The sequence below is a fragment of the Rhinatrema bivittatum genome, chromosome 3 (assembly GCF_901001135.1).
Source record: "Rhinatrema bivittatum chromosome 3, aRhiBiv1.1, whole genome shotgun sequence".
NCBI lineage: Eukaryota > Metazoa > Chordata > Amphibia > Gymnophiona > Rhinatrematidae > Rhinatrema > Rhinatrema bivittatum.
This window is the reverse complement of record NC_042617.1, coordinates 215,141,826-215,169,003: the sequence shown is the minus strand read 5'-3', so window position 1 is coordinate 215,169,003 and position 27,178 is coordinate 215,141,826. Positions and strand designations below refer to the sequence as shown.

The window sequence follows — 27,178 nt, the reverse complement described above, 5'->3', positions numbered from 1 at the left end:
GTGTTCCATAATACAGGTGTAACTTTGTGCGGGTTAGTTTGTGTGCATTATTGCAAATCCTGAGAGAGAGTCTGTTAGGTGCTATATTTCTCTTTCCATTTCTCCAGGTTCGCACTGCATGCAGAATGGCTTTTTTGGTTTTCCATTCCTGTTTGTCTCCATATTTATAATTTGTCGTTTTTCTGTACTTGGTGAAGGTCAGTTCTGGGTGTGTGATCGATGTGAGGTATTTTACTAGCATGGAGGCATTTGTATCAATCTTATTTGTTGTGTTTTCTCAATAGGGTATGCATTAGTGGTAAATTACTGTCTTTTCTTAAGGAAGGCTATTGTGCCTGGTAGTAAAGGGAGTTTATTTTGCTTTCACTGAGATGTCATCAGAACCAGAATATCTTTTTTGTATGGAGAGTTGTACAGGGTAATGCCCTAGATCTGCCCTGCACTCATTGCTGGGGGTTGAGGGGATTACTGTGGATGCTCAGTGCATGTTCACATTTGGCCCCGTGATGGTCACATATTCAGTGTGTCACGCATGTGAGAACCATCTGTCAGGTGTGTCCCGGCCAAAAAAAAGTTGAGAACCACTGGTTTAAAGGGACCACCCAACCTTGCACAATTCAAAATTTCAGATCAAAACTGGCAAAAGGAAATGGCAGCCACAGGTAAGAACTGCTGTTGGGAGAAGGGATTGAAGTGGGGAGCTTGGGTAGTTGCCCCAAACTATGCACTGTGGACACAAGATGGGCCACTGAACACAGCTGAGATTATCAGATCAGCAATGAGTCGTTTGGCTGCAAAACTCTAGATAGTTGTGGACAGTGAGACTGTGTTCTCTGCCATAGAAACACTGAAACATAGTGACAGCAGAAAAAGACCAAATGCTCAGCAAGCTTACGGTAGCATCTGCTGCACCATACAGGTCACCCCCATACTGAGTTTCCCAGACTGTCAAAGTCAGGGCACTTGGTTGCAATCTGAGTCCAATTCCTCATTACCTCTTGCCTTTGAAGCAGAGCGCAATGTTGGAGTTGCATCATTATCCTCTAACAGCACCTTTTCCCCTCCCCAAACAGAAATGTCAAAGGAAAAAAAACACCTTACTATTTGGCTGATTGCTTCTTTAAAAAGGTTTTAGCAACTTTTTCACCATTTCTAGGCTGTATGCATTTCCATGTACAGAAAATGGTTAAATACATAAATGAATAAAATGAACCCAGAAAATTAGATGCTAGGAGTCCGCTGCTGCTTTGTTCAGCAAGTCAAATTTGGCCAATCAGAATCCTCCCGTTTCCCCCTCTCCCAAGGTGTACCACAAGGCTCCTCCCTCTCCTCCACGCTATTTAACATATACCTCCTCCCACTCTGTCATCACCTTACTGACCTAGGACTCAAATTCTACATATACGCCGATGACGTCCAAATCATCATCCCCATCCACAACACAATAGCTACCACACTAAGCTTCTGGGAGAAATGCCTCTCCTCCATCAACAACCTTCTCACATCCATGCAACTCGCCCTTAACTCTGCCAAAACCGAGCTACTCCTCATACATAACCATCAAACCTTTATGCTTAACACCCCCACTGACCCCCTGACTACTTCTCTCCTCTCACAACCCCCCGTAAGGAATTTAGGTGTCCTACTCGACCCCTATCTGAACCTCAAAAACCACATCACATCGGTTATCAAGGGAGGTTTCTACAAACTCATGATCCTAAAAAAACTCAAGCCCCTTCTCCACACCCATGACCTCAAAACTGTCATACAAGCCACCTTAACAGCTAAGTTAGACTACTGCAACTCCCTGTATCTGGGCCTTCCCTCCTCCTCTATCAGACCCCTCCAGGTACTGCAAAATGCCACTGCAAGGATCATCAGCAATTCACGCAAATCAGATCATATTACCCCTATCCTCAAAAACCTTCACTGGCTCCCTATCCCCTACCGCATCTTGTTCAAAGCCATCACCATTACACACAAAGCCATTTACAACCACAACTCCTCCTGGCTTAATGAACCCCTCCAACCCACACAACCCTCACGCCCGACCAGAACAATTCATAAATGTACTCTCCTAGTTCCCTCTCTCAAGAAAGCCCGCCTCTCGACCACCAGGAATCGCGCCTTCTCCATTGCCGGCCCTAAGCTCTGGAATGACCTACCGCCCAACCTCCGTATGGAATCCTGCCCCTTCAAATTTAGAAAACAGTTAAAAACATGGCTCTTTCATCAAGCCTTCCCAGATTAACATTCTCACCCCCACAGACCCCCGGTAACCCCCTCCCCACCCCCCTTGTATAATTGCATATGTGTATTCTCATTTAATCGTATAACTGCCTCCACCCTTTCGATTCCTGGCTCCATTTGTATATTATGTATATTATTTATAGTATATCTTGTGCTCCTTTGCATTTAATTAACATGTTACTGTTCCTATCGCCTTCTCCCCTTCCCTATCTTAGTTTGGGGTCTCCCCTCTGACCCCACGTTCTTAGTTTTCCCCCCACCCCACCCCCTGTTATTTGTATTTTCTACCTTTTGTTACAATGTAAACCGATATGATGTGTATTTTAATGTCGGTATAGAAAAGTTGTTAAATAAATAAATAAATAAAATAAGTCAAGAATACCTCAGTTTTGCTGAATTCAACACTCATGTTGACAATTTGAGTACTAATTTGTGACTTCCTGTTCTACCAGTTAGTACCTGCAACTGAAGCAGAAATAAGTAGACCTAGCTATTACAATTGGAAATTCACTAGGTAATGAATTTTAGAATGAATGTAATGCTAACAGTCAAGCTTTACACTTTTCTTTCCCTCCAAAGATGATACCCAAGAACACTTTGTTTACCTATTTTTAATAGAAAAAAAGCCATACAAAATCATTTCCAGAAAGCAGAAATGGTATTTCATAAGCAATTCAAATCATTTGTATATGTATGAGTCACTTCATGAAAGTGTCTAGAAAAGTGGTACTGCAACATAAAACAAGTCAAAAGCAAAAGCTCTCTCTTCATATACAAGTTAGAAAATGTTTTGTAAATGCACTTTATAAATCCCCTCCCCCCAAAACAAAAAAAAACAAACCTTCTCCCCAAAGTTGTAATGTGTCTTTTATACTGTAACCTTATTTTAAAACACAGAAGTAGCTGTGGGTGATACATTCACCAAATCTCTCATTAGCCCCCCCTTTTCCTCCCAAGAAAACAATATACACAACATTTAACCTTAAAGCAGACAACCACACCAGCCTGATGACTCAATGACATGGTCATAGAGGAGACCTGGTTCAATTACTACGGTAGTTTCTTGGTATGCTGCAGAGGAGGCGGCATTTACAGGCAGCAGGGAAGGAACTCCCAGTCATCACACCACAGCATTACATATCATGCCAGGCTCTGCAGAAAACTATGATCTGTGCCTCTGTCAGGTCTGTTTTTGTAAAGGCTGGGCAGGATGAGAGGTGGTTCAAAATTGGAAGATGCGGGCCGGGTGATGAACCCTCAGGCAGCTGTACATAAACACTCAGTATGGGTAGCCCCACAGTAGGCTGGTGCTGATTCAGCTGGCAGCTGGCAGCTGTCACCATCAAACTGCCTCCCACAAAAATAAAAATAAAAAAACCAAACAAACCAGAAACTATCAGGCCAAAAACAGGTAAAAGGCAGACAATCATGATACTCAATTCCTGCATAAGCAATCACTTCACAGCTTTCATGTGCAACCCACTTCAGTGCATCATTAAATGCAGGCTGATATGAAAACAGAGAAAATGGATATTCAATTAGTGGTATATATAATACATAATTTAAATCCATCCACTGTACCAGTTGGCTCATCATTGCAGCTCAAGTTGAAAAGGAAAAACCCCATTATCTATAACCCAGACTTCTGATGTGTTACAAAAAGGCAGTCGTTCACAGCATATATCTTAGGGAGTTCTTCCTTCAAAAAGAAAAATGGGAGAGCATGATTTTTTGTGTATACAAATGTGAGAGGTGTTTATGGATGTGTTACTGTACACATGGGGTGGGGGAGTGGGAGATTAAACAAAAACATTCTCCCATTTGTCTCAACAAATCTGAAGTGCAGGACTTCACAGTTAGCCCATGACAAAATATCTGCTATTGAAGGGAGAAGCAAGGTTTATTACTAGGAAATTTAGATCACCCATACTACTATTCATAATCCAACCCGCTTCTCCTTGACAATTAGTGTTCTTGATTTTCTTGTGCAATTCCAGTTACCAGCAATAAGTTACAGGCCATGAACTGTACACTATGCACACTACTCAGCTGTCCAGTGTATACCCCAATTAGTTCGCTGGAAGAACCATCTGCAGGGGCATTGCAGTAGGTATTTCGAATATCCCAAATCCTCACAGAGTTGTCCATGGATGCTGAGGCAATCAAACTGCTATCAGGGCTGAATGTAAGGTCCATGATATTGTCTGTGTGACCTCTCAACTCCTTATAAAGAGTACCTGAAGCCAAATCCCAAAGCTTTAGCCGCTGATCTTCCCCTGCTGAAGCCAAATATTTACCGTTGGGAGAGAAGGCTAGTGACATCACTGGGCCACGGTGCCCAGTGAAGAGACGCACAGAAGTTCCTTGCTGTGTACTCCACAAGCGCACAGTCTTATCAGTTGAGCCTGTGGCTAGGTAGTTGGAGTTTGGGTGAAACTTAACACAGTCCACATCTGCCAGGTGGCCAGCATATATGCGCAGAGGATATGTCCGATCAAATGACCAAAGCCGTGCTGTGCGGTCATGGGAGGCACTGGCAAAAAACAGGCTGCAAGGACTGATGTCTAGATCCCAAACTGGATAGGCATGTCCCTGATACAGCACAGTGTTGGTGAAGCTGTTCAGGTTCCAGTATCTGATGGACATGTCCTCAGAACAGGATAAAAGGCCTGAGCTGTCTGACAAGAAGCAAGTGCTGTATACTGGCCCACAGTGACCTCGCAGTATCTTCATCTCCGTGCCCATATGGTTGTCATCTTCCTCCTGGATCAATAGGGGTAGAAAGATAGGCTCATTCATATGATGAAAACACCAGCCATGTACAACTATCTTTACAGAGCACATAAGACACTAAGCATGCGTTTTTAACCAATCCACAATTAGGTTATCCAACTACAAATTGCATTCATATATAATTCTTAAATTTAAAAGCCTGAAATCAGAAGTACAGCAAGCATCAACCTTCTGTATTTAAAATGAGAAGAAAACTTGGGCAAAGTTTAAATTAACAGCAATCTTAAACCTGAGGTACAGAGCTGGAATATCAAGGTAGAAAAAGAATGCATTTAGCAAAAGAAGAAAAAAAGTAAACATCTTACGAAGGTGCACGGCTATTCTCCAATTTCATAAAACATTCTTAATCATTCCAAAGAAGTAATAGAAAGGGAATTTAGAAACAGGTTTAGGAGCGGGTTTAATCAAGATACATGAATTAGAATTTTTGAAAAGCATAAATCCTAAAATTCCAACCTTCCATGCTCTTCCATACAATGATAAAGATTAGCAAAAACTACCAGGTCAAGAACAGCAGCAGCTGGAAAAACCTCATTTTCAGAGCCTGTTTCATAGTATTTATATTTATTTCCTCAAAAAAGTATTGACAAAGACTACTTGAAAATATTCATACTATTTCTATTTCACTATTATATAGAGATACTGGATCTTTTGGGAAGAATCTCAAAAATTAAATGGCAAAGGGATCTTTATGGGTATCCTTGGATGTTAAAGTCACTTTACACTAATACTGAACACAGGTATGAGTTAGTGGAAACAGTATGAGAACTTGAAAAGTATTCTAACTTAAGGGATCAAGCTGTAATTGTTTAGCAACTATTAGAATTAAATCTAAAGCAAGTTTGTTTACTATAAATGGTGTTTTCCATCCATAGTTAGCAGGATGAATTTGCTATGATCTTGGGGGGGGGGGGGGGGGGGGGGAGGGTCACGTCACCTGGCAACAAACAAACTTGTCTCTCCAAGCTAATAAAGCTTTGGCTCTACTGAACGTGTATGGGAGTTACCACAAGCATCAGTCCATGTCAAAGCTACTGTCCAGGGAAAAGGATGGGCATCTCAACCATTTCATCCTGCTAGCTAAGGAAAAAGGAAAATTAGTTCTTACCTGTTAATTTCCGTTCCTGTAGTACCACGGATCAGTCCAGACCGTGGGTTGAGCCTCCTTTCCAGCAGGTGGAGACAGACTAAAACTGAAAGGGTATCCTATACGATGACAGAGCCTATCCTGTAACCCTTCAGTATAACCATTGTCAAAGCAGAAAACAACAAAAACCAGAATAGGATCAAGCAAGTAACCATAAAGCTCAATGGAGCAAATGTAGAACAATGTAAGAAACACGGTATAACTTACAGCTCTTGCATATACTTGGTGCTTGAACAACCAAGGCTTCCGGTGTCATTGCTCAGTATTCTTGCAAAGAATGAAGTATCAAAATCTGCTAATCTGCAAGAACAAGCTTCGAGAGGACAGAAAAGAAAGACAAACAGGGAAGGGCGACTGGACTGATCCGTGGTACTATAGGAACGAAAATTAACAGGTAAGAACTAATTTTCCTTTCCTGTACATACCCGGATCAGTCAACAGTCCCGCTCAAAGGAAGCAAAAACCGGCACTTGCACATCCAGACGGTAGTGTCGAGCAAAAGTATGCAGGGACGTCCAGGTGGTAGCCCTGCAAATCTCTTGCGGAGAGACCGATTGGCTCTCCGCCCAGGAAGTAGCCTGAGAACGTAGCGAATGAGCCTTTAAGCCTCCGGAATCGCCCGTCCTTGGCAGAGATAAGCCGAGGAAATGGCTTCCTTCAACCATCGTGCAATAGTGGTCTTAGAAGCCAGCTTGCCTAGATTGGGACCACTCCAGAGGACAAAAAGATGGTCCGAGACCCGAAAGTCATTGGTAACCTGAAAATACCTGAGTAGAACGTGTTTGACTTCCAGTTTACGAAGGTCGCCTCCAGCGGTATCCGCAATTTCCTCCGGAGAAAATGCTGGAAGCTCTACCGACTGGTTGACATGGAAGTCAGACACCACCTTCGGAAGGAAGGAGGGCACCGTTTTGAGAGAAACACCGGAGTCTGAGAATCGCAAAAAGGGTTCCTGACAGGACAACGTTTGTATCTCAGAGACCTGCCGAGCGGAGGCGATCGAAACAAGAAAAACTGCCTTGAGCGTAAGGTCCTTTACTGTAGCCCGGAGAGGTTCGAAAGGAGCAGAACAGAGGGCCCGGAGGACCAGATTGAGACTCCACGACGGCCGCAGGTGTCCGACGCCCCTCAAGAACCGAACCATGTCCGGGTGAGCCGCTAAAGGATGACCCTCGACCCGTCCGAGAAGAGAGCAGAGAGTGGAAACTTGCACGCGGAGGGAACTGAAGGAGAGGCCCTTGGAAAGACCCTTCTGCAGAAAAGAAAGAACCAACGAGACCGGGACGGAGCGTGCTGAGACACCGGACTCCTCACAGACAGTCTCAAATACCTTCCAAACACACATGTAGGCTAGAGAAGTAGACTGCTTCCGGGCTCAAAGCAAGGTGGAGATGACCTCTTCCTTGTAGCCCTTACGCCTCAGACGCCGCTGTTCAAAAGCCAGGCCGCTAGACAAAAGCGATCCGCCTGGTCGAAAAATAAGGGGCCCCTGCCGAAGTAGATGAGGAAGATGGCCTAGCCACAGAGGTCCGGTCTGTCGCCAGGTTGACAAGATCCGCGAACCATGGCCTGTGAGGCCATTCGGGTGCTACCAGAACCACTGGCCCCCGGTGGAGTTCTATTCTCCTGAGAACTTTGCCCAACAGGGGCCATGGAGGAAACACGTACAGAAGGACGTCCACGGGCCAAGGAAGAGCCAGAGCATCCAAGACCTCTGAGAAATACAACGAGTGAGAATCAAATTTGCAGATAACACAAAATTGTTCAGAGTAGTTAAATCACAAGCAGATTGTGATAAATTGCAGGAAGACCTTGTGAGACTGGAAGATTGGGCATCTAAATGGCAGATGAAATTTAATGTGGATAAGTGCAAGGTGATGCATATAGGGAAAAATAACCCGTGCTATAATTACACAATGTTGGGTTCCATATTAGGTGCTACAACCCAAGAAAGATCTAGGCGTCAGTGGATAACACATTGAAATAGTCAGTTCAGTGTGCTGCAGCAGTCAAAACAACAAACAGAATGTTGGGAATTATTAGAAAGGGAATGGTGAATAAAACAGAAAATGTCATAATGCCTCTGTATCGCTCCATGGTGAGACCGCACCTTGAATACTGTGTACAATTTTGGTCGCTGCATCTCAAAGAAGATATAATTGCGATGGAGAAGGTATAGAGAAGGGCTACCAAAATGATAAGGGGAATGGAACAGCTCCCCTATGAGGAAAGACTAAAGAAGTTAGGACTTTTCAGCTTGGAGAAGAGACGGCTGAGGGGGGATATGATAGAGATGTTTAAAATTATGAGAGGTCTAGAACGGGTAGATGTGAATCTGTTATTTTCTCTTTTGGATAATAGAAAGACTAGGGGGCACTCCATGAAGTTAGCATGGGGCACATTTAAAACTAATCGGAGAAAGTTCTTTTTTACTCAATGCACAATTAAACTCTGGAATTTGTTGCCAGAGGATGTGGTTAGTGCAGTTAGTATAGCTGTGTTTAAAAAAGGATTGGATAAGTTCTTGGAGGAGAAGTCCATTACCTGCTATTAAGTTGACTCAGAAAATAGCCACTGCTATTACTAGCAACGGTAACATGGAATAGACTTAGTTTTTGGGTACTTGCCAGGTTCTTATGGCCTGGATTGGCCACTGTTGAAAACAGGATGCTGGGCTTGATGGACCCTTGGTCTGACCCAGTATGGCATTTTCTTATGTTCTTATGCCATGGTCCCTCCAGCGGCTGAAGAACCGATTGGCCTTGGCATTGCGCATGATTGCCATTAAGTCCAGGTGGGGGGGACCCCACCTGCCGATCAGATCTATGGCTGCTTCCGAGAGTTCCCACTCTCCCGGATCGAGCGATTGGCGACTGAGAAAATCGGCCTGAACATTCTCCTTGCCCGTAATGTAGGAGGCTGCCAGGCAATCCAGGTGTTGTTCTGCCCAGGCGAAGAGACGGCTGGCTTCTAGGGCCACCAAGCGACTGCGGGTGCCCCCCTGATGACTGATGTAAGACACTGTGGTGGAGTTGTCTGACAGCACTCTCACCGCTCTGCAGGAACTCCTGCAGAGCCAGACGCACAGCCTGGGCCTCCAACCGATTTATGTGCCAGCGAGTCTGAATCTGGGACCAGATCCCCTGAGTGGACCGAGACAGGCAGACCGCACCCCAGCCCAAAAGACTGGTGTCCGTGGTTACTGTGGAGACTGAAGGGGCATTCCCTGGAGAAGATGGGGGAGCGAAAGCCACCACTGCAAATCGGCGACGGTAGAGGCCGAAAGGGGGAGGACTATGTGAAACTGTTCTGACACCGGCTGCCAACGGGATAGCAAAGCTTTCTGTAAAGGTCGCATATGAGCAAAAGCCCAGGGAACTAGGTCGATTGTGGAAGCCATGGACCCTAGGACCTGAAGTAGTCCCAGGCCATTGGCAGAGGCAACGAGAGCAGATTCCGAATCTGGCCGATCAACTTGAGGCAAGACGACCTTGCCCACTCGGGTGTCGACATGGGCTCCCAGGAACTCTAACTCCTGGGAGGGCTGAAGGTTGCTCTTGGAAAAATTCACTATCCACCCAAGAGACGTGAGGAGGCCTAATACCCGATTCACCACCTGTTTGCAGAGAGTCTCCGACTTGGCCCACACAAACCAGTCGTCCAGATAGGGGTGAACTAGAATGCCTTCCTGGCGAAGGGCTGCCACTACCACCACCACCATGACCTTGGTGAAGGTGTGAGGGCAGGGCCCGAAACTGGAAATCCTGGTTGAGGATGTGGAGACGAAGATACTTCTGGTAATCACAGTGAATCGGGATATGGAAGTATGCCTCTGTCAAATCGAGTGAGGCGAGGAACTCTCTGGGGCAAACCGCCGCGATTACCGCTCGCAAGGTTTCCATGCAAAAACATGGGATCTTGAGAGCTCTGTTGACCCGTTTGAGGTCTAGAATCGGCCGAAAAGCCCCCGTCCTTCTTGGGAACCACGAAGTAAATAGAATACTGGCCTGCGCTGAGCTCCTTTTCCGGGACAACTGCGCCCAGACTCAGAAGTCTGGCGAGGGTTTGCTCTACCGCTTGCTGTTTGAGATGCCCGCATGGTGAGAAGAGAAAGATCCGGGAGGTTGCGAACAAGCTCGAAGGCGTAACCGTCCCGGACAATGTCGAGGACCCACTGGTCCAACGTGATCTTGACCCATTCCTTAAAAAAAAAAAAAAAAAGAAAAAAGGGAGAGATAGCCACCCAGAAAGGGAATAGAGGAATGGGCCGACTGAACTTCATTGTGTGGCAGGCCCTTGCGAAAGGGGCGACGCCCATGAAAGGGCTGCGACCAAGAATAACTCCGAGGGGCCACCCTGTCCGTGTGGGGTATACGGTCTCTGTCCCCGGAAATGGGGATCGGAGGGTGTAAAAGGGCATGATTGTTTTGGACGATCCTCCAGGAGCTTATGAACATTATTTTCCCCCAAGAATCCATAAGCTTCTCGAGGTCCTCTCCAAACAGCAACTTACCTTTGAAGGGCAATGAGCCCAGCCGTGCTTTGGAGGATGGGTCGGCCGACCAAGTGTGCCAGCCAGAGGAGTCGGCTAGTGGACACTGCCGAGGCCATCACCTGGATACGGAGGAGGTCGTAGAGCGCATCAGCCCCATAGGCGATGACTGCTTCCAGATGTTTGGCCTGCTCCGCCTCGAGGTCCTGGGGGCAGAGTAACTGCTGAGTCCACCTGAGACCTGCCTGCAGCATGAGACTGCTGAAGGCAGTCGCGCAGACTCCCAGAGCCAGGACTTCAAATATGCGTTTCATATGCGCCTCGAGCTTGCGGTCCTGTCAGTCCTTCAGAGTCGTCGATCCCTCCACAGGAACAGTGGTGCGCTTGGTGACCGCGGAGATGGCGGAGTCCACAGATGGATTTTTCAACATGTCCAACATGAAGAAGAGGAACTTGCAGGGCCCCATGGTGGTTCCCAACTCACCATGCAGTGAAAATGAGGGGGTGGCACTATGGCTCCTCCTCTTCTTAACCATGCAGTGAACAGCCCTAGGGCCACGGGGCAGTTTGCACCCCGCTGCGCAGCAAAGATGACAGATTTTTAGGACCACGTGGTGAAGCAGAGAAGGAGCAATAGCGCCACACAATGAACAAAAGCCTTAGGACCACGCGGTGGTGCCTAACCTGCCATGAGGCGAAGAGCAAGAGCCATAGGGCAGCATGGCAGTTCCCAACCTGCCATGCAGCAAAGAGTAGCAGAGCTGCAAGTTCAGAATGAGCGGCAGGACCACATGCTAGGTGACCAGAAGGAAAAAAAAAAAAAGCAAGCCACTAGGCCAGAGCTTTCCAAAGTGTGTGTCGCGACACTTTGGTGTGTCGCCTGAGGTGTGCCGGTGTGTCGCGTAAGCCCGGTGCACGTGACACACCGGCAAGTGGGAGCCAATGCGGCCGCCGGTGGAGCTCATCCCACTGGCGGCTGAGCAGTTAAGAATCGTTGTGCTGTGTGCCGCAGACACACAGCCGGAAGATCAGTAAGGCCGTGGTGAGTTCACGTCACCACGGCCCGAAGAAAAAGGGCACGTCTAAACGTGCAGGTGCTCCGCCTCCTTCCTGCCCACGCGGCCCAGGAAGAAAAATGTTGCCGTAGCCGCACGGGCAGGAAGGAGATGAAGCAGCCGTGTGCAGAAGAGGAGCCGCGTTGTTGCAGCGGGCGAGAAGAGGCCCGGTAGCAGGGCCCCCACCGCAGATCGGATCGGATCGGCCCGAGAAGATCAGGGCCGATCCTGCAGCGACCCGTGAAGAGGAGGCCCAGAGGTAAGAGAGAGGCTGAGGGCCCGTAGAGTGCGTGCATGAGCTGAGTTGAGAGATTGGGTGCGTGTATTAGCTGAGTTGAGAGATTGGGTGCCTGTATGAGCTGAGCTGAGTGATTGTGTGCGTGTATGAGATGAGTTGAGAGATTGGGTGCCTGTGTGAGTTGAGAGATTGGGTGTGGGAGTGAGGATCTCAATGTTTGCAGAGACAGCATGTGAGAGCCTGTGTGTGTGTGAGAGAGAGACAGCATGTGACAGTGAGAGCCTGTGCATGAGCAAGACAGCATGTGGGAGTGAGAGAGAGCCTGGGTGTGTGAGAGTCAGACAGCATGTGCAAGAGAGAGACTGTGTATGAATGATTGTATATGAGAGAGAGAGAAAGCATGTGAGAATGAGAACCTGACTATGTTTGAGGGAAGAAGATAGATGGAGAGAAAGAAATAGAAAAAAAGACAATATGAAATGAATTGGCAAAAAAATAAGAAAGGGGAGGTGGAACAAAAAAGCCTGGGACCAACCGATTAGAAAACTAAGATCAGACAGCAAAGGTAAAAAAAAAAAAAAAAAGAAATAAATTACTTTTTACTGATTGGCACATGTAATCTTTGTTAATGTCGAGAGTAGCACTTTCTCTATGCGGATCTCACAATGTACGAGATCAACATGGAGGAACTGGAAACCCATGGGGCCTGCACAGAGGAGGCAGCAGAATGGGCTTCAGTGCCAATAGCAGCAATCAGCGCCTCCCCAATAGCCATGCGGCATCAGTGGCAGCAGAGGAATGAGAGAGGCTCAGAGGTTGCTGGCAAAAGAAAGAGAGAGGGTCTGCCTTTAGTGTGTGCATGTGTATGAATGGGTGCCTGCCTGGGGGGTCAGTTTTAGTGTGTGAGAATGACTGGGAGCTTGCCTGGGTGTGTGTGTTTGTGTGAGAATGACTGGGAGCTTGCCTGGGTGTGTGTGTTTGTGTGAGAATGACTGGGAACTTGCCTGGGTGTGTGTGTGTGTGTGAGAATGACTGGGAACTTGCCTGGGTGTGTGTGTGTGTGTGAGAATGACTGGGAACTTGCCTGGGTGTGTGTGTGTGTGTGTGAGAATGACTGGGAACTTGCCTGGGTGTGTGTGTGTGTGTGAGAATGACTGGGAACTTGCCTGGGTGTGTGTGTTTGTGTGAGAATGACTGGGAATTTGCCTGGGTGTGTGTGTTTGTGTGAGAATGATTGGGAATTTGCCTGGGTGTGTGTGTTTGTGTGAGAATGATTGGGAATTTGCCTGGGTGTGTGTGTTTGTGTGTATGTGAGGGAGCCAGAGACAGTGTGTATGAGAAAATCCAGGGGAGTAAGAGTTTGTGTGTGGGGTGTGTGTGGAGGGGGAGAGAGTGTCTTAGAGCCTGAGAGTGTGTCAGTGTCTGTGAGAGCGAGAGGTTATGGTGGGTATAAGAGCATGAATGTGTATGTATGTGACAGTGTATGTGTGAGAGGATAACCTCTGGGAAATTGTAAAAAATGTATATGATTTTAATTAATAGAAATTCTATTTATCAGTAGTTTTAAAATATTCTTTTATTAGTATGGTTTTACTATTATAACTGATGCTTTATGTTTCTTGATTTTGTTTGTTTTATGAGGAATGGTGGTTCTGTTTTTCCATTGTTAATACACAGAGTCTGGCTTCTTGGGGTTTCCATTTCAGTTTTTGTCTAATTTGTGCTCCTTTATTTTGTATTCTGTATTTGGTGAGGGTCTGTCTCTGCTCTGTGTGTGTGACCATGATGAGAGATTCTGCTAGCTTAGGGATCTATAGCAATCGGGTTTGTTTTGTTTCCTCAGTAGGTGGTGTATTGGTATTCTAGGACCCAGTGTAATATTTACCCTTGCTTTTTCACAGGTAGGGTTATTGTTGTTTGAGTCCTTGGTGTTATTACTGTTATGTTACAATGGGATTGCAGTATAGATTTTGAGTGTCTTTTTTGCGAGGTTTTATTTTAGTTCACAATGTGCCTGGCAGTGGAAGGTGTTTGTGCTGCTGTTACTGTGAGGTGACACCAGCATTTGAAAATATCTTTTAGTATGATGAGCTGTAAGGGAAACATCCAAGCTCCATTGTTTGGGGGAATTTCAGTGGATGCACAGAGTTACAGAACTGGATGTGCAGGATTTATATTGACATTCTGTCCCTTCCTATAAATTCCAGATTTCACTCTCATAGCCATATAGAATTAGTTGAATGAGGCTATCAAATAATTATATAGTGTGAAACTGGCCAGCTTTTTAAAATTATGCAGAAGACCCTTTGGACTTTTTTATTAACACAAATATTCAAAAGCTGTGTTCATCCCATCAAGCTCATATATCTTATTAAAGAGGTAAATTGAATAACACAATAACTTTGTTTTATTATTGTTACTCATAAATTATAACAATAACATTAATCTTGGAATATTATATATTTTTAATATAAACGAAAGGTTTTCACAAGATATGTTGTCGTGAAACATTTTATTATGTATATATTTAAGGAAACATACATAAATTGTCGAAATACATTTCGTTCATTTAACCTTTAACCTCCGGTTTGCTTGTAGACTAATTACTGTGTCCCGAAATTATGTTTGTCTAAAAAGTGTGTCACCAACATGAAAAGTTTGGAAAGCTCTGCACTAGGCAGTTCCCAACTTGTCACCTACATATTTTATTCAGAGATCAATTCACTGATACGATCACAAACTGCCTTCCCTAGGCCATCAAATAATTCTCACCACAGCATCTGAACGAATTTCAGACAAGCTCTTTGTACAAGCTCACCCTGCACATGAACTTTTACGATTCCCTGCAAGTGAAAGATAGTCATGATTCACACAGAGACTTCCATAAATTAAAAAAAACAAAAAACAAACAAACCAGTATCCAGCTCCTGGATCTTCTACGAACAGGCAGTTCAGAATTTGAATCAACTTCATCTAATATCTCTCTCACTTCACTCAATTATCTGCCCAGAATTAACTATTCCAGACCGGACATACTCAACATCAGTTTTGCTCCCACAAAGGGAAACTGCAAAATTAACTCAAAACCCACTCTCACTAAGACGTCTCACTACAGTGGAACTCTTGCAACACGGTACAACAGAAAATGGAGAACTTTATTCAACTTCTAAGCTTGCTCAGACGGCTGGCGTCTCTCATCCATTGGTGATAAGGCATATTTCTGCATTCCTTCCGATACCACTCATCTCTCGAACGCTAGAGATGCATAGAAAACCAGGCAAATCTGCCATATAGCAGATATACATTAAAAAAAAAAAAAGCCGCATCTGTTCCTCATTGCGCCAACATAGCCAAGTTGTCCATGGTACTGTTACCTACGATGGTTTTCGATTTGCAACCCAATTCGCCTGGATGCGGCTCATAGCTTCTTCCCTAAGGAGAGGGAACATCCTCTCCACACCTTATGGCATGGAGATGAACGACCTTCTTTATCTACATTTTTCTCCTATTCTCAGGACAATCAACCTTGTAACTCCCTTCTCACAATAAACATTTTTTAGAGGGGAAAGTGATGTTTCATAAAGTTATTTAAGGTGCCATCCAGGTTAACCTCATTGTTTTTTAATCATTAACACCACCTTCCACCCTATATGAAGTTTATTAATTTATATGGCAAAAAAATTTTTTTTTGGAAAAAATTAAAATATTGTGAAAAGTCAGTCATGAACTTGAATGAGAACAGTCCACCAACTCATTGCGAGTAAGCCATACTTAGCTTTAAGCTGAGACGCAGAGACTTCGATTTGGCAAGAGAGTATTGCCCCAACCCGGCCAAGTTTCGAATGTCTTCTTCGTCAGGGGAACCACTTAACCATTGCTCCTCTCAGCTCTTCAAAGTTGACAGTCCACAGATTTCTCCTTAAATTTAAAATGCTCGCTGAGCGCTGCATCCGTTCAAAAAAATGGCGGACCCAAGTTCCCATTCACAGCGTCCTCATTTAAAGGGACTCATCACATCAGGCTACGAGTGAACAAACCTCCAAGTATATTCCACGAAGACTATGAATTTATGAATTGCTGGGAAGCTATACTGAACAAATGTTCTTTGGATTTAATGATCTTGATCATCAAGACTTCCAAAAAGAGAGAAGAATAACTGAAGAACAAACTGGATACCCATTTAGAATTTTTAGAAAAGAATGATCTTTGTTTGGAAATTATACACGAGGACTTTAAGAATAATGTGGACATTTTTACAAAAGAATTAAAAGCTGCCAAGTACGAAAAATTCAAACGGGATGAGAAACTATTATTTTTGTAATCTATTCGTGGTAATATACGAATAACCAAATATATAGAAATAAAGAATTTCATTCCAGATCATGCTAATAAAACTAGTAGAGAAGAAATGACAAAAGAATTCATAGAAGCCCCAATATACCCCAATATAGATAGAAATGTGAAACGTATACGAAGTAGTACTGACAAAGACATTGACCCTTCAGCATCTTTGTTCACAAATTCTTTGATCGATAGACCTATAAATTGATAGACCCATAACTAGACTTCATGAATTAGGCAAACTCTGGAAGAAAGATTCAGTTAGAGAGGAAGCAATAGAACCTAAGTCATCTGTTTCTTTTTTCAGAGAAAGGGGAGAGTGAAGAGGAAGAGGGAGAGGGGGGAAGGAGGGGGAGCTTTTACAACAATTACAACCACTACCAAGATCAGAGATATCAGAATTAGAAACTAATAGGATTATTAATTTATCATCCAAAGTTCTAAACAAATATGAAAAGCACATTGAACAAGGGTCTTTCATTCGTTCCGACACCGGTTTATAATGCATTCCGTACAAGAGTCGAATTATTTAAATTCATTCAAAAATTAAAAATTGTTGATTTCTTTTCTAGATCAAATTCTTTCCCATACCAAGACAACTCCATAGTCAAAAGACCAAGTAAATGGATTCTGCCAAGAGCAGTGAACCCTGTTATACATACCTACGTAACACTTGTTTTACAGGAAATACAAAAGTTAGAAGACAAGGGTTCTCGGAACAAATTTCACAATATGACAAAGAGAAAGGCATTAGACACTGAGAAAAGATTCTAACAGTCGTCAAATCCGCAGATAAAGGAGGATGCATTGTGATTATGGATGTTAATAAATATGTAGGCGAAGTAGAACGACAGCTAATAGATAATCATTTTATCTCAAATTGGATCAAAATCCAGCTATTGAGATCAAAAAAAGGTAAGATGACCTATTAACTATAGCAGAAGGTAGTGGTTTTTTTTTGTTTTTTTTTTTTTAACAAGTAAGGAAATCAATTTCCTTAAAGTGGGGCATCCAATTATGCCTACTCTTTACATATTACCGAAGATCCATAAATCTCTCACTGACCCACCAGGAAGACCGATAATAGCAGCAATAGGCTCCTTACTCGAAAACCTTTCTACCTTCATTGATATCTTTTTAAAACCCAAAGTTTTTGAGATGCCATCTTACTTAAAAGATTCTTCACATTTTATTACAATTTTAGAACAAATAAGAGATTTCTAAAGAAACAATCTTAGTAACATTAGACATAGAAGCATTATATACGAACATCTCACAAGTGGCAGCATTAGACATTGTTTCAAGAATATTGATTGAACGCACTACACACAAACACATTCCGAACAAATTTTTGATTAATTTAGCAGAGATTGCACTTAAAAATTTTTTTTTTCTGTTTTGATAAAAAGATTTACCAACAGATCAAATGCGTAGCCATGGGCTAGACGATGGCCCCATCAATAGCCAATCTTTATGTGGCCAATTTTGAAAGTGATTTTTTTAAGCAATTGCGCCTTTAACGATAATGTTTTAATATGGAAGAGATATATAGATGTCTTCCTCCTTTGGAAGGGCAATACTGAATCATTACAATTATTCTTTTCTTGGCTAAACACTTTGGATCACAATCTTAAATTCACTATGACTTATAATAAAAAAAAAAAACCCAAACTCTCTTAGACATCCAAATTCATTACAATAATTCAGCGCAGACATTTACAGAAAGCCCACTGACAAAAACTGTTACACTATAAAAGTTGTCATAATAAGTCACTGCTAAAAAATCTACCTTATTCACAATTTTTACAGATACATAGGCTCTGTGCTGATGAATCTACGTTCCACACAAGAGCAATAGAAATTAAACAAAGGTTCATTCAGAAAGAATACCCAGCCAGACATGTACTAAGTGGATATTTAAAAGCATGCAGTCAAAACCGATCAGATCTACTTAAAAGGAGAAGAAAACCACAGAACGTATTGTGTGTCCAATCACCTATACATCCATGTCACACAAAATTATAACTATTCTGAAAAAACACTGGCCGATTATCCAAGTATTGTCTGCATTTAAAGATAGAGATTTGTTAGTTGCCAATAAACAAGACAAAAATCTGAAAGACATAATAGCACCCTCGGCATTACCACGTAAACACATCCACAATAATCAGACCACCTGGCCATCACCCATGTGGGAAATGTTTGGTTTGTAACGTTAATATGAAAACATCTTATTTAAACATACTAGGAAGAGATAGCATCTTTAAATTAACTACATTCACTACATATAAAAGTAAAGGAGTTATATACGCGGCTATCTGTCCATGCAACATGATGTACACTGGAAAGACTATAAGAGTTTAATAAGAGAATCATAGAGCATAAGAGCAACATCAATCGTTCCATACCTGCCAAACCATTAGTAGAACATTCCATCCTAAAGAAACAAATTTAATGAGTATAAATTCTGTTTTATTCAACAACCAGTAATGAATTGGAGAGGAGGCGATTTTAATAATCTACTTCAATTAGAACAGAAATATATTTATAATTTTAATACCTTGGCTCCATTTGGTCTTAATAATGACATTACTCAGTTTTTTTATGATTAATCTATTTTTGATGTATAACCTGTTTTTTTTTACATAATAGCATGCTTGTCTCTTAGACCTATGTGTATTTTGTTTTTTTAATTTTTTAATCTTTACCATCCGCAATCCTCTGTTCCCCCTTCCAAAAATTTTTATTTCACACACCATCTCATTCACGCAACACAACACACTGTTCCCCAGCGTTTGTTGCTATATTCCAATTTTGAGTGACACATGTTAGTTCATTTAATTAAAATGCTTCATCCTGTTCTTCAAAATTCACTATGAATATCACAATAAATAAAAGAGAACATTAGTTTTCACTTTTAATATCACGAGTTATCACATCTATCACGTTTACTGCTTGCTCCAAGTTACACACCCCTTGTGATGATTGACACAACCTTTAGCGCCAAATGACATTTAAATACCCAGCGTTCAAATTCGCTCCCTCTAAATATCAGTAAGAGTGGAGACTACACACACCAACAGGCAGTCTGCAAGGTAAAAAATTGTTTTCGATTCATACACTTTCAAGTTTGCCGGGTTTAGAGCATGATTCGTTTTAATTTGGAGAGAAGGTCCCATCTACCCCCCCCCCCCCTTTATTTCATTCTTCTTTCATCGTATCCTCTGTTCCAATGGTTTAATACTTTTACTCACTGTAGTTCATCACTATCCCGACCCTCTTTTCAGTGTTATAATTTACATATGTCTCTTTTTGAGCGATATTTTTGAGTTATCACATTCTCATTTACCAGCCTGGTTTTTTTTGCGTGGGCAATTGCTTTTTTTATCATATACACAGCGTTTAGAATAAGTTTTCCAAATGTGCTTCACTATTATTACAACAATGAGTTATCACAATTGTCATCCACATTATTATGTTCACTGCTTGCTCTGCTGAGCAAGCCACACCCCTGTGATTGACACTTTTTAGTGCCAAAATTATATTTAAATAACCAGCTTTCAAATCGCTCCCTTATGCAACAGTATGAGTGGAGATGGCAGACGCCAACTAGCAGTCTACAGGGTAAAATATTCATTCAGAATTACTTTTTTCAGAGCATAATCCGTTTTAATTTGTTGAGACTGCCTCTTTTTTACTTTTGTCAAACCAGTTTGACGGCACATTTTTTGATGGCATCCTTCGTTCCAATGGTTATTTACATTAATATCCATATATCTGGAATAGATAATCAGTAGAAGGCTCTCTTTTGAGCAGAATTATTGATATTTGGTCACATTACATTTCTACTTGCCAGCCTGGTCAATTTCCTGGTTAGTTACGCTTCACTACATTACAATGAACACTATTTACACTTTTGCAATTTAAGTGTCTAATTATGAACAAGTTATTTAACATTTCTACTCTATCTTGATCCCTTTATAGTTGTTTTAATATCATCCACTTTGTTTGATCCCTTTACAGTATGCGGCGCCATTAAGTGTATGGAGCCGTCAAGCGCATAAGTTTTATCTGTTTCACATTAAGGTGTGTTCAATTTATTATTTTTATTTATTTTTTCTTTTTATTGCATATTTCTATTTCTCATTTTTTCTATAGATACATGTGTACTGCGGATGGGTTTTGCTTAATAACGTCAGAAGTGAATGTTTTCAAATTTGTTCCAAATTTGAGAAAGTCACTGAGGTAAATTTTTATACAATAGTTTTTAGATGATTATTTTCAAATTGAGTTTTTAATTTGTTTATTTTTAATATACATAGGTCTTTAAAAAATATGCTGAAAATTAGATAAAAGCAGATACTTTTTAGATAGATGTCTGTATGCTCTTTAATTTATGTTTTCATGTTACGTCCTTCAATTTGACATTCATTTCTACACAAAATTGTTTTAATCATATTATATATATATATATATATATATATATATATATATATATATATTTAAAAAATAGGGTAGAGGTGGTTAGTTTATGATTATAGAAAGGAGTATTATGAGGCAACTTTGATGGTACTCACATAATATATGAAACTACCACCATCCATTCAAAACATTCTTTTGAATATCATATATACAATTTTTAATGAGTGCACATGACTATCATTTAAGATATATATTAGATACACTGGGGAGTTTTAGTGTGCGATTTGGTTTCAACCCAGTATAGTGATCTTTATTAATAGGTGTCCTTCAAAAGATGAAGGAGGATGGAGTGTGTCTAGAGGGTGGCTACTAAAATAGTCAGGGGCCTTTGTTATAAAGCATATAGAGAAACATTTAAATATCTAAACATTTGTACCTTAAAGGAAAGATGTGACAGGTAAGATGAGAGATTGAAATATCTCTAAAAGTATCAATGCAGAAGAGACTGATCTGTCAACAGAAAGGAGACTCTGGAAATGAGGGGTCATGGGATGAGGGTGAAAGGAGGTAGACTCAGGAGTAATTAAGGAAGCATTTTTTTGTAGAAAGGGTGATGGATGTATGGAACAGCCTCCCTCTGGATGTGGAGGAAACAAGGACAGTATATGAATTCAAGAAAGTATGGGACAAACACAAGTTATGAAGGAGTGATAGGGATTGTAGAGCTAAGCAGTTATGTGGATAGGCAGACAAAGTGGACCACATGGTCTATTTCTGCTGCCACATTTGTATGGGGATATGTGGTGCTGACTGAACATGAGTGGCATGGCTCTCTCGGCTTTTCTACCTCAAGGGAGTAAACATTCTGTACTTGGAGCCGGATGGCGCTGCCACACTTATGACTGATCCAACTTGCTCATCTATGGAGAACAAATTATATTCCAGAAGTAGAATGTGTTTATAGTACTTAGGGTTCTGCTGTGTAGAAAAGGCCCAATACATAACCAAAGATTTTCGATTTACTCCACATTTAAAATTTCACGTTATACTGTGCTTCTTAAAGGGAGAAAGAGCAAAGGCAGCAATTCATGACAACTGTTGCATATTATAATCATCCTAGTAAAAGATAAATTACACAGCAAGGCATCCTCACCTCTTCATCCAGAACATCACAAGCCAAATGGATACGAGACACATCCACCTGAGGCGGCTCCACCTGTAGTTTTCTGGATCTCAGGCTCCAGAGCTTCACACAGGAGTTGTCAAAGCCAGCAGCCAGGAGCTTGCCATCTGCAGATATTTCAGCTGTGTTCAACAGCTGCTCTGTGTTGTGGAAGGCATAAAAGCATATGGTGGTCAGTGATGGTGGCCCATCCTTCACACGCTTGATGCTGTCCTGCAGCACATCAAGTGCTGCCTCATTCTGCAGAATGGACGGGGGTACATCTGAGGGCTCTAGGCTGTTACTCCCATTCCGTACAATGCTGCCACTGGCATACAGCTGATAATCCGTCCTCTTGGCAGGTTGCACATCCAGATGAATATGCAAGGTGAGAACTTTGCACAATGCTGTATTGTTGTCACTTTGGAGGTATCGAAGAAGGTAATTATAGCTGTCCTCTTGGAGGCGGATGATGTACTTGTTATCCAGGAACATACGGAGCTTGAAATTGGACAGGATGTCCTGGAGGGTTAGGGTAGATTGTAGCTGGTCAATGATGTCCTTCTGGCTGGCATTCTGTAGGAACATACCATGGAAGCGGCTATAAAAACTGTCCACTGCACTCTTAAGTCCATTCTGGACCATATCAAGATGAAGGTAGACAAATAGAGGGTACAACAAGGGCATCATTTCACAGCTGTACTGGGAATCTGAATCTGTAATTAACAGAAAAAGCAGAATATAGTTTACACCTAGGAATGTGTCACATCAACCTATAATATATACATGACCTACAGGTTTACAGATATATGCTAAAAATACTACATTCCAGCAAGTATCCCTAGGAGGAACTACCATTTAATTTATTGAGAATTTTTAAGTAATGTCAAATTTGATTACAGGCAGCAATTCTTAATTTCATTTATTAAAATTTTTATAGAAGCCTGTAAAACATGGTAACCAAGCAGATAATGGCAATCTATTTACAAACTGGAACTGCATATGTTCATAATCTTTCCCCATAATCCTATCCAAAATTACCTTATAATGTTATGAAAGATAACATGTCCCTATCTGTGAGACAAAACACAGCATTACTGAGCTCTGAAGTTGGAGATTATTTTTTTAATTGGTTGTCCAAGCTTCACAATGAGCAATAAAATACAACATCTGAGCGAGAAAAGCAAGCACTGAAGCATGCATCGACGTACTCCAAAAACGTTGCTTACTACACAGGTTCCATATAGGCCTGCTGTCTTTTCTACACACTTTGTACTCCTCAACCATTCCCAGTAAATGGATTCTTTCAATACTGACAAAACTCTGAAGCCACTTCACTGGATGCCAGTATTTTACCACAGGTTAATAAAATTATGGCACATCCTGCAATGTTGAGATTAAGGAAAAGGAGATTATCAGGTAAGTAGTGTAGACAGATGGACTCAGAACGAATGGGTATAGTATCCGCTTGCTAGCAGTTGGAGACTGATCTGACGTCAGCACTGGTGTATATATACCCCCACAGGAAGCGTAGCAACTTAGTAATCTTCCTTGCAAAAGCTGTTATGGATGTGTGTACTGACGCTCAGTGAAAAGTGAAACAGGATTCCCCATACCGATTGATAGTAGCTGGAGACCGCCAGCATTCCCAACCGGAAGGCGTTGACACCTGGTAGAGTGTACGCTCTTATGGAAACAGATGACATGGCTTACCTTGAATCTGTGAAACCCCTGTACACAGGCAGCTGGGCGGGATGCTGAGTCCATCTGTCTACACTAAGGAAAAGGAGATTATCAGGTAAGTAATCTCAACATTTCCTGGCGTGTAGCCAGATGGACTCAGAACGAATGGGATGTACAAAAGATTTACTCCCAGCCTGGGCGGGAGGCTGCCTGAAGACCATGTAGTACCGCCCTCGCAAATGCTGAGTCCTCCCTGGCCTGGACATCCAGACGGTAGAATCTGGAGAAGGTATGGAGGGAGGACCATGTCGCCGCTTTACATATTTCTGCAGGCGACAGCATCCTGGATTCCGCCCAGGATGCCGCTTGTGCTCTGGTAGAATGAGCCTTTACTTGTAGAGGCGGAGACTTCCCAGCCTCCACGTAAGCTGCTCTGATAACTTCTTTAATCCAGCGGGCGATGGTGGGCCGAGAGGCTGCTTCCCCTTGTCGTTTCCTGCTGTGCAGGACGAACAGATGGTCTGTCTTTCGTAGTTCTTGTGTCACTTCCAGATACCTAGGCAGCAGTCTGCCTATGTCGAGATGGCGTAGCAAACGCCCTTCTTCAGATTTCTTCAAACCTGCTGTGGTAGGCAAGGATATAGTCTGATTAAGGTGAAACCACTTTAGGTAAAAAGGAGGGAACCGTGCGAAGATGGATAGCCTCTGGAGTGATTCTCAGAAAGGGATCACGGCAGGACAGTGCCTGTAGCTCAGATGCGGAGTGCTGAACATACAGCCAGCAAGAACACCATCTTCAAGGTTAGAGAATGAAGAGACAGACCCCGAAGGGGTCTGAAGGTGGATCCCGTGAGGAAATCCAAAACAAGGTTGAGGTTCCACAAAGGCACTGGCCACTTCAGTGGCGGACGAATGTGCTTGACTCCTTTCAGGAAGCGAGAAACATCTGGGTGTTTGGCAATGGTCTTGCCATCCCTCCTGGGACCATAGCAAGACAGCGCAGCCACCTGAACCTTGATGGAGCTGAGGGAGAGACCCTTCTGAAGTCCATCTTGCAGGAAATCCAACACAACAGGGATTGTGGTCGCATGTGGATTGGTGCCATGAGTGTCACACCATGCTTCAAATATTCTCCAGATCCTTACATAGGGTGAGGGATGTGGAAAACTTGCGAGCTCGGAGGAGTTTATCTATCATGGGCTCCGAGTAACCTCTTTTCTTCAGTCTAGCCCTCTCAATGGCCAGACCGTAAGAGAGAATTGAGCTGGATCCTCGTGAAGGATGGGACCTTGATGTAGGTGGTCCCGGAGAGGAGGCAGGGGAAGGGGCTCCCCTGCCAGTAGTCTTCTCATGTCTGCGTACCAGGGTCTTCTTGGCCAGTCTGGTGCCACCAGAAGAACTAGGCCCCGGTGTTTCTGAATCTTGCGGATGATGGCGCCCAGCAGAGGCCACGGAGGAAAGGCATATAGCAGAGTCCCTGGAGGCCATGGCTGAACCAGGGCATCGATTCCGTGTGAGAACGGGTCGCGCTTGCGGCTGAAGTATCTGGGTACTTGAGCATTGGACTTGTCCGCCAGTAAATCCATGTCTGGAATCCCCCAGTGATCCACAATCATCTGGAAGGCTGTGGGTGACAGCTGCCACTCTCCTGGATTTAGGCGTTCTCTGCTGAGGAATTCTGCCGTGGTGTTGTCCTTCCCGGCAATGTGGACGGCGGAGATGTCCTGCAGATTCGCCTCTGCCCAAGCCATCAGTGGAGCGATCTCCAGAGATACTTGTTGACTTCTGGTTCCACCCTGACGGTTGATGTATGCCACCGTGGTGGCGTTGTCTGACACTCTGACTGCTCTGTTCTTCAGTCTGTGAGCAAATCGAAGACATGCCAATCGGACTGCCCGAGCCTCTAGGCGGTTGATGTTCCACGCTGACTCTTCTCTGTTCCACCACCCTTGTGCGGTAAGTCCTTCGCAGTGTGCACCCCAGCCGCTCAGGCTGGCATCTGTGGTGAGCAGAGTCCATGTGGGAGAGGACATCTTCGACCCTCTGCTCATGTGGTTGGACTGCAACCACCACCGTAACTGGGTCCGTACTCTGGCAGGCAGAGGTAGGTGCGTGGAATAGTTCCATAGACGGGGACTCCAGCGAGAGAGCAGGGAGTGTTGTAGAGGTCTCATATGTGCCCTTGCCCAAGGTACCACTTCCAGGGTGGATGCCATGAGACAGAGAACCTGCAGATAATCCCAAGCTATGGGCTGACTGGTTCCCATCAAGTACTGGATATGCGTCTGGAGTTTTAACCTTCTCTTGGTAGTGAGACTGACAGTGTCTGCCTGGGTGTCGAACTGTACTCCCAGGTATTCCAGTGACTGGGAAGGCTGAAGGAAACTCTTGCTGAGGTTGATCACCCAGCCCAAGCTTTCCAGAAGGGCGATCACTCTGTTGGTTGTCCGATGGCTCTCCTCTCGTGATTTCGCCCTGATCAGCCAATCGTCTAGGTAGGGATGGACCAGAATTCCTTCCCGCCTGAGCACTGCTGCTACCACGACGACCACCTTGGTGAAGGTCCGCGGTGACGTGGCCAACCCGAAGGGCAGAGCCTGGAATTGGAAGTGGCGTCCTAGAACCTTGAAGCGTAGGTAGCGCTGATGATCCGGATGGATCGGGATATGCAAGTAGGCTTCCGACAAGTCTATTTATTTATTTATTTAACGGTTTTATATACCGACATTCAATGATATCACATCGGTTCACAGCGAAACAAGAAACTAGTGCCTGTGGCAGCGCTTTACATCGAACAAGTTTAACATAATACAATTAGAACATATTGAAACATAATAATTAGAGAGTAAGGAAAGGTAGGGGAAATAAAGCATTAATCTAAAATTAAAATAACATGAATACAAGAGGGTAAAAAGAGAAAAAAGGAGGAAAAGTGACAGAAGAATGAAATTAGATTAATAAGTTAGTGTAGGCAAAGATTGCAGGTATATACAAAATGTACAATTATAGGGAATAACATGAAATATCAAATGTGAAGGGAAGGGGTGAGGAGAGGGGGGGAGAAGAAGGGGTAGGGAGGGGGTAGGGTAATACAGAAGGGAGTGAGAGGAGGAATGATGTATGCTTAGGGAGAAAGTCTAATGCCGTGAGGAATTCTCCTGGCTGAACTGCGGTCTTGACGGAGCGCAGAGTTTCCATGCGAAACCTCGGGACCCGAAAGTATCGATTGACTGACTTGAGGTCCAGCACGGGCCAAAAGGTGCCCCCTTTCTTGGGTACCATGAAATAAATAGAATAATGTCCAGAATTCACTTCCCAGGCAGGTACTGGGATGATAGCGTTCAAGAACAGGAGCCTCGCCAGGGTAGCTTCCAATCCCGCCTTCTTGTGTATGGGACATGAAGATTCCACAAACTTGTCCGGAGGGAGATGATGAAAGTCCAGATAATACCCCTCTCGGATGATGGCGAGGACCCACTGGTCCGACGTAATCTCGACCCATCTGGGGTAGAAGAGGGTTAACCTGCCCCCTATGGCTCCGTCCCCCAGATGAATCGGTGGAATTTCATTGGTAGGCGCAGCCGGGACCTGAGCC

General features: G+C 43.5%; 1 protein-coding gene across 9 annotated transcripts in view; it reads right to left on the bottom strand.

Annotated features, from left to right (window-relative positions):
* Nucleotides 1-2,841: 2,841 nt before the first annotated feature.
* Nucleotides 2,842-27,178, bottom strand: part of TAF5L (TATA-box binding protein associated factor 5 like) — a 196,620-nt gene continuing 172,283 nt past the window's right edge. For all 9 annotated transcript variants that reach the window (XM_029594171.1, XM_029594170.1, XM_029594172.1 and 6 more), the window contains 2 exons: nucleotides 21,892-22,616; nucleotides 2,842-5,013 (listed from right to left, as the gene is read on the bottom strand). In XM_029594171.1, coding sequence (XP_029450031.1) covers nucleotides 4,216-5,013; nucleotides 21,892-22,616 — 1,523 coding nt within the window. In that variant the 3' untranslated portion in view covers nucleotides 2,842-4,215. The remainder of the gene's footprint in view (nucleotides 5,014-21,891; nucleotides 22,617-27,178) is intronic.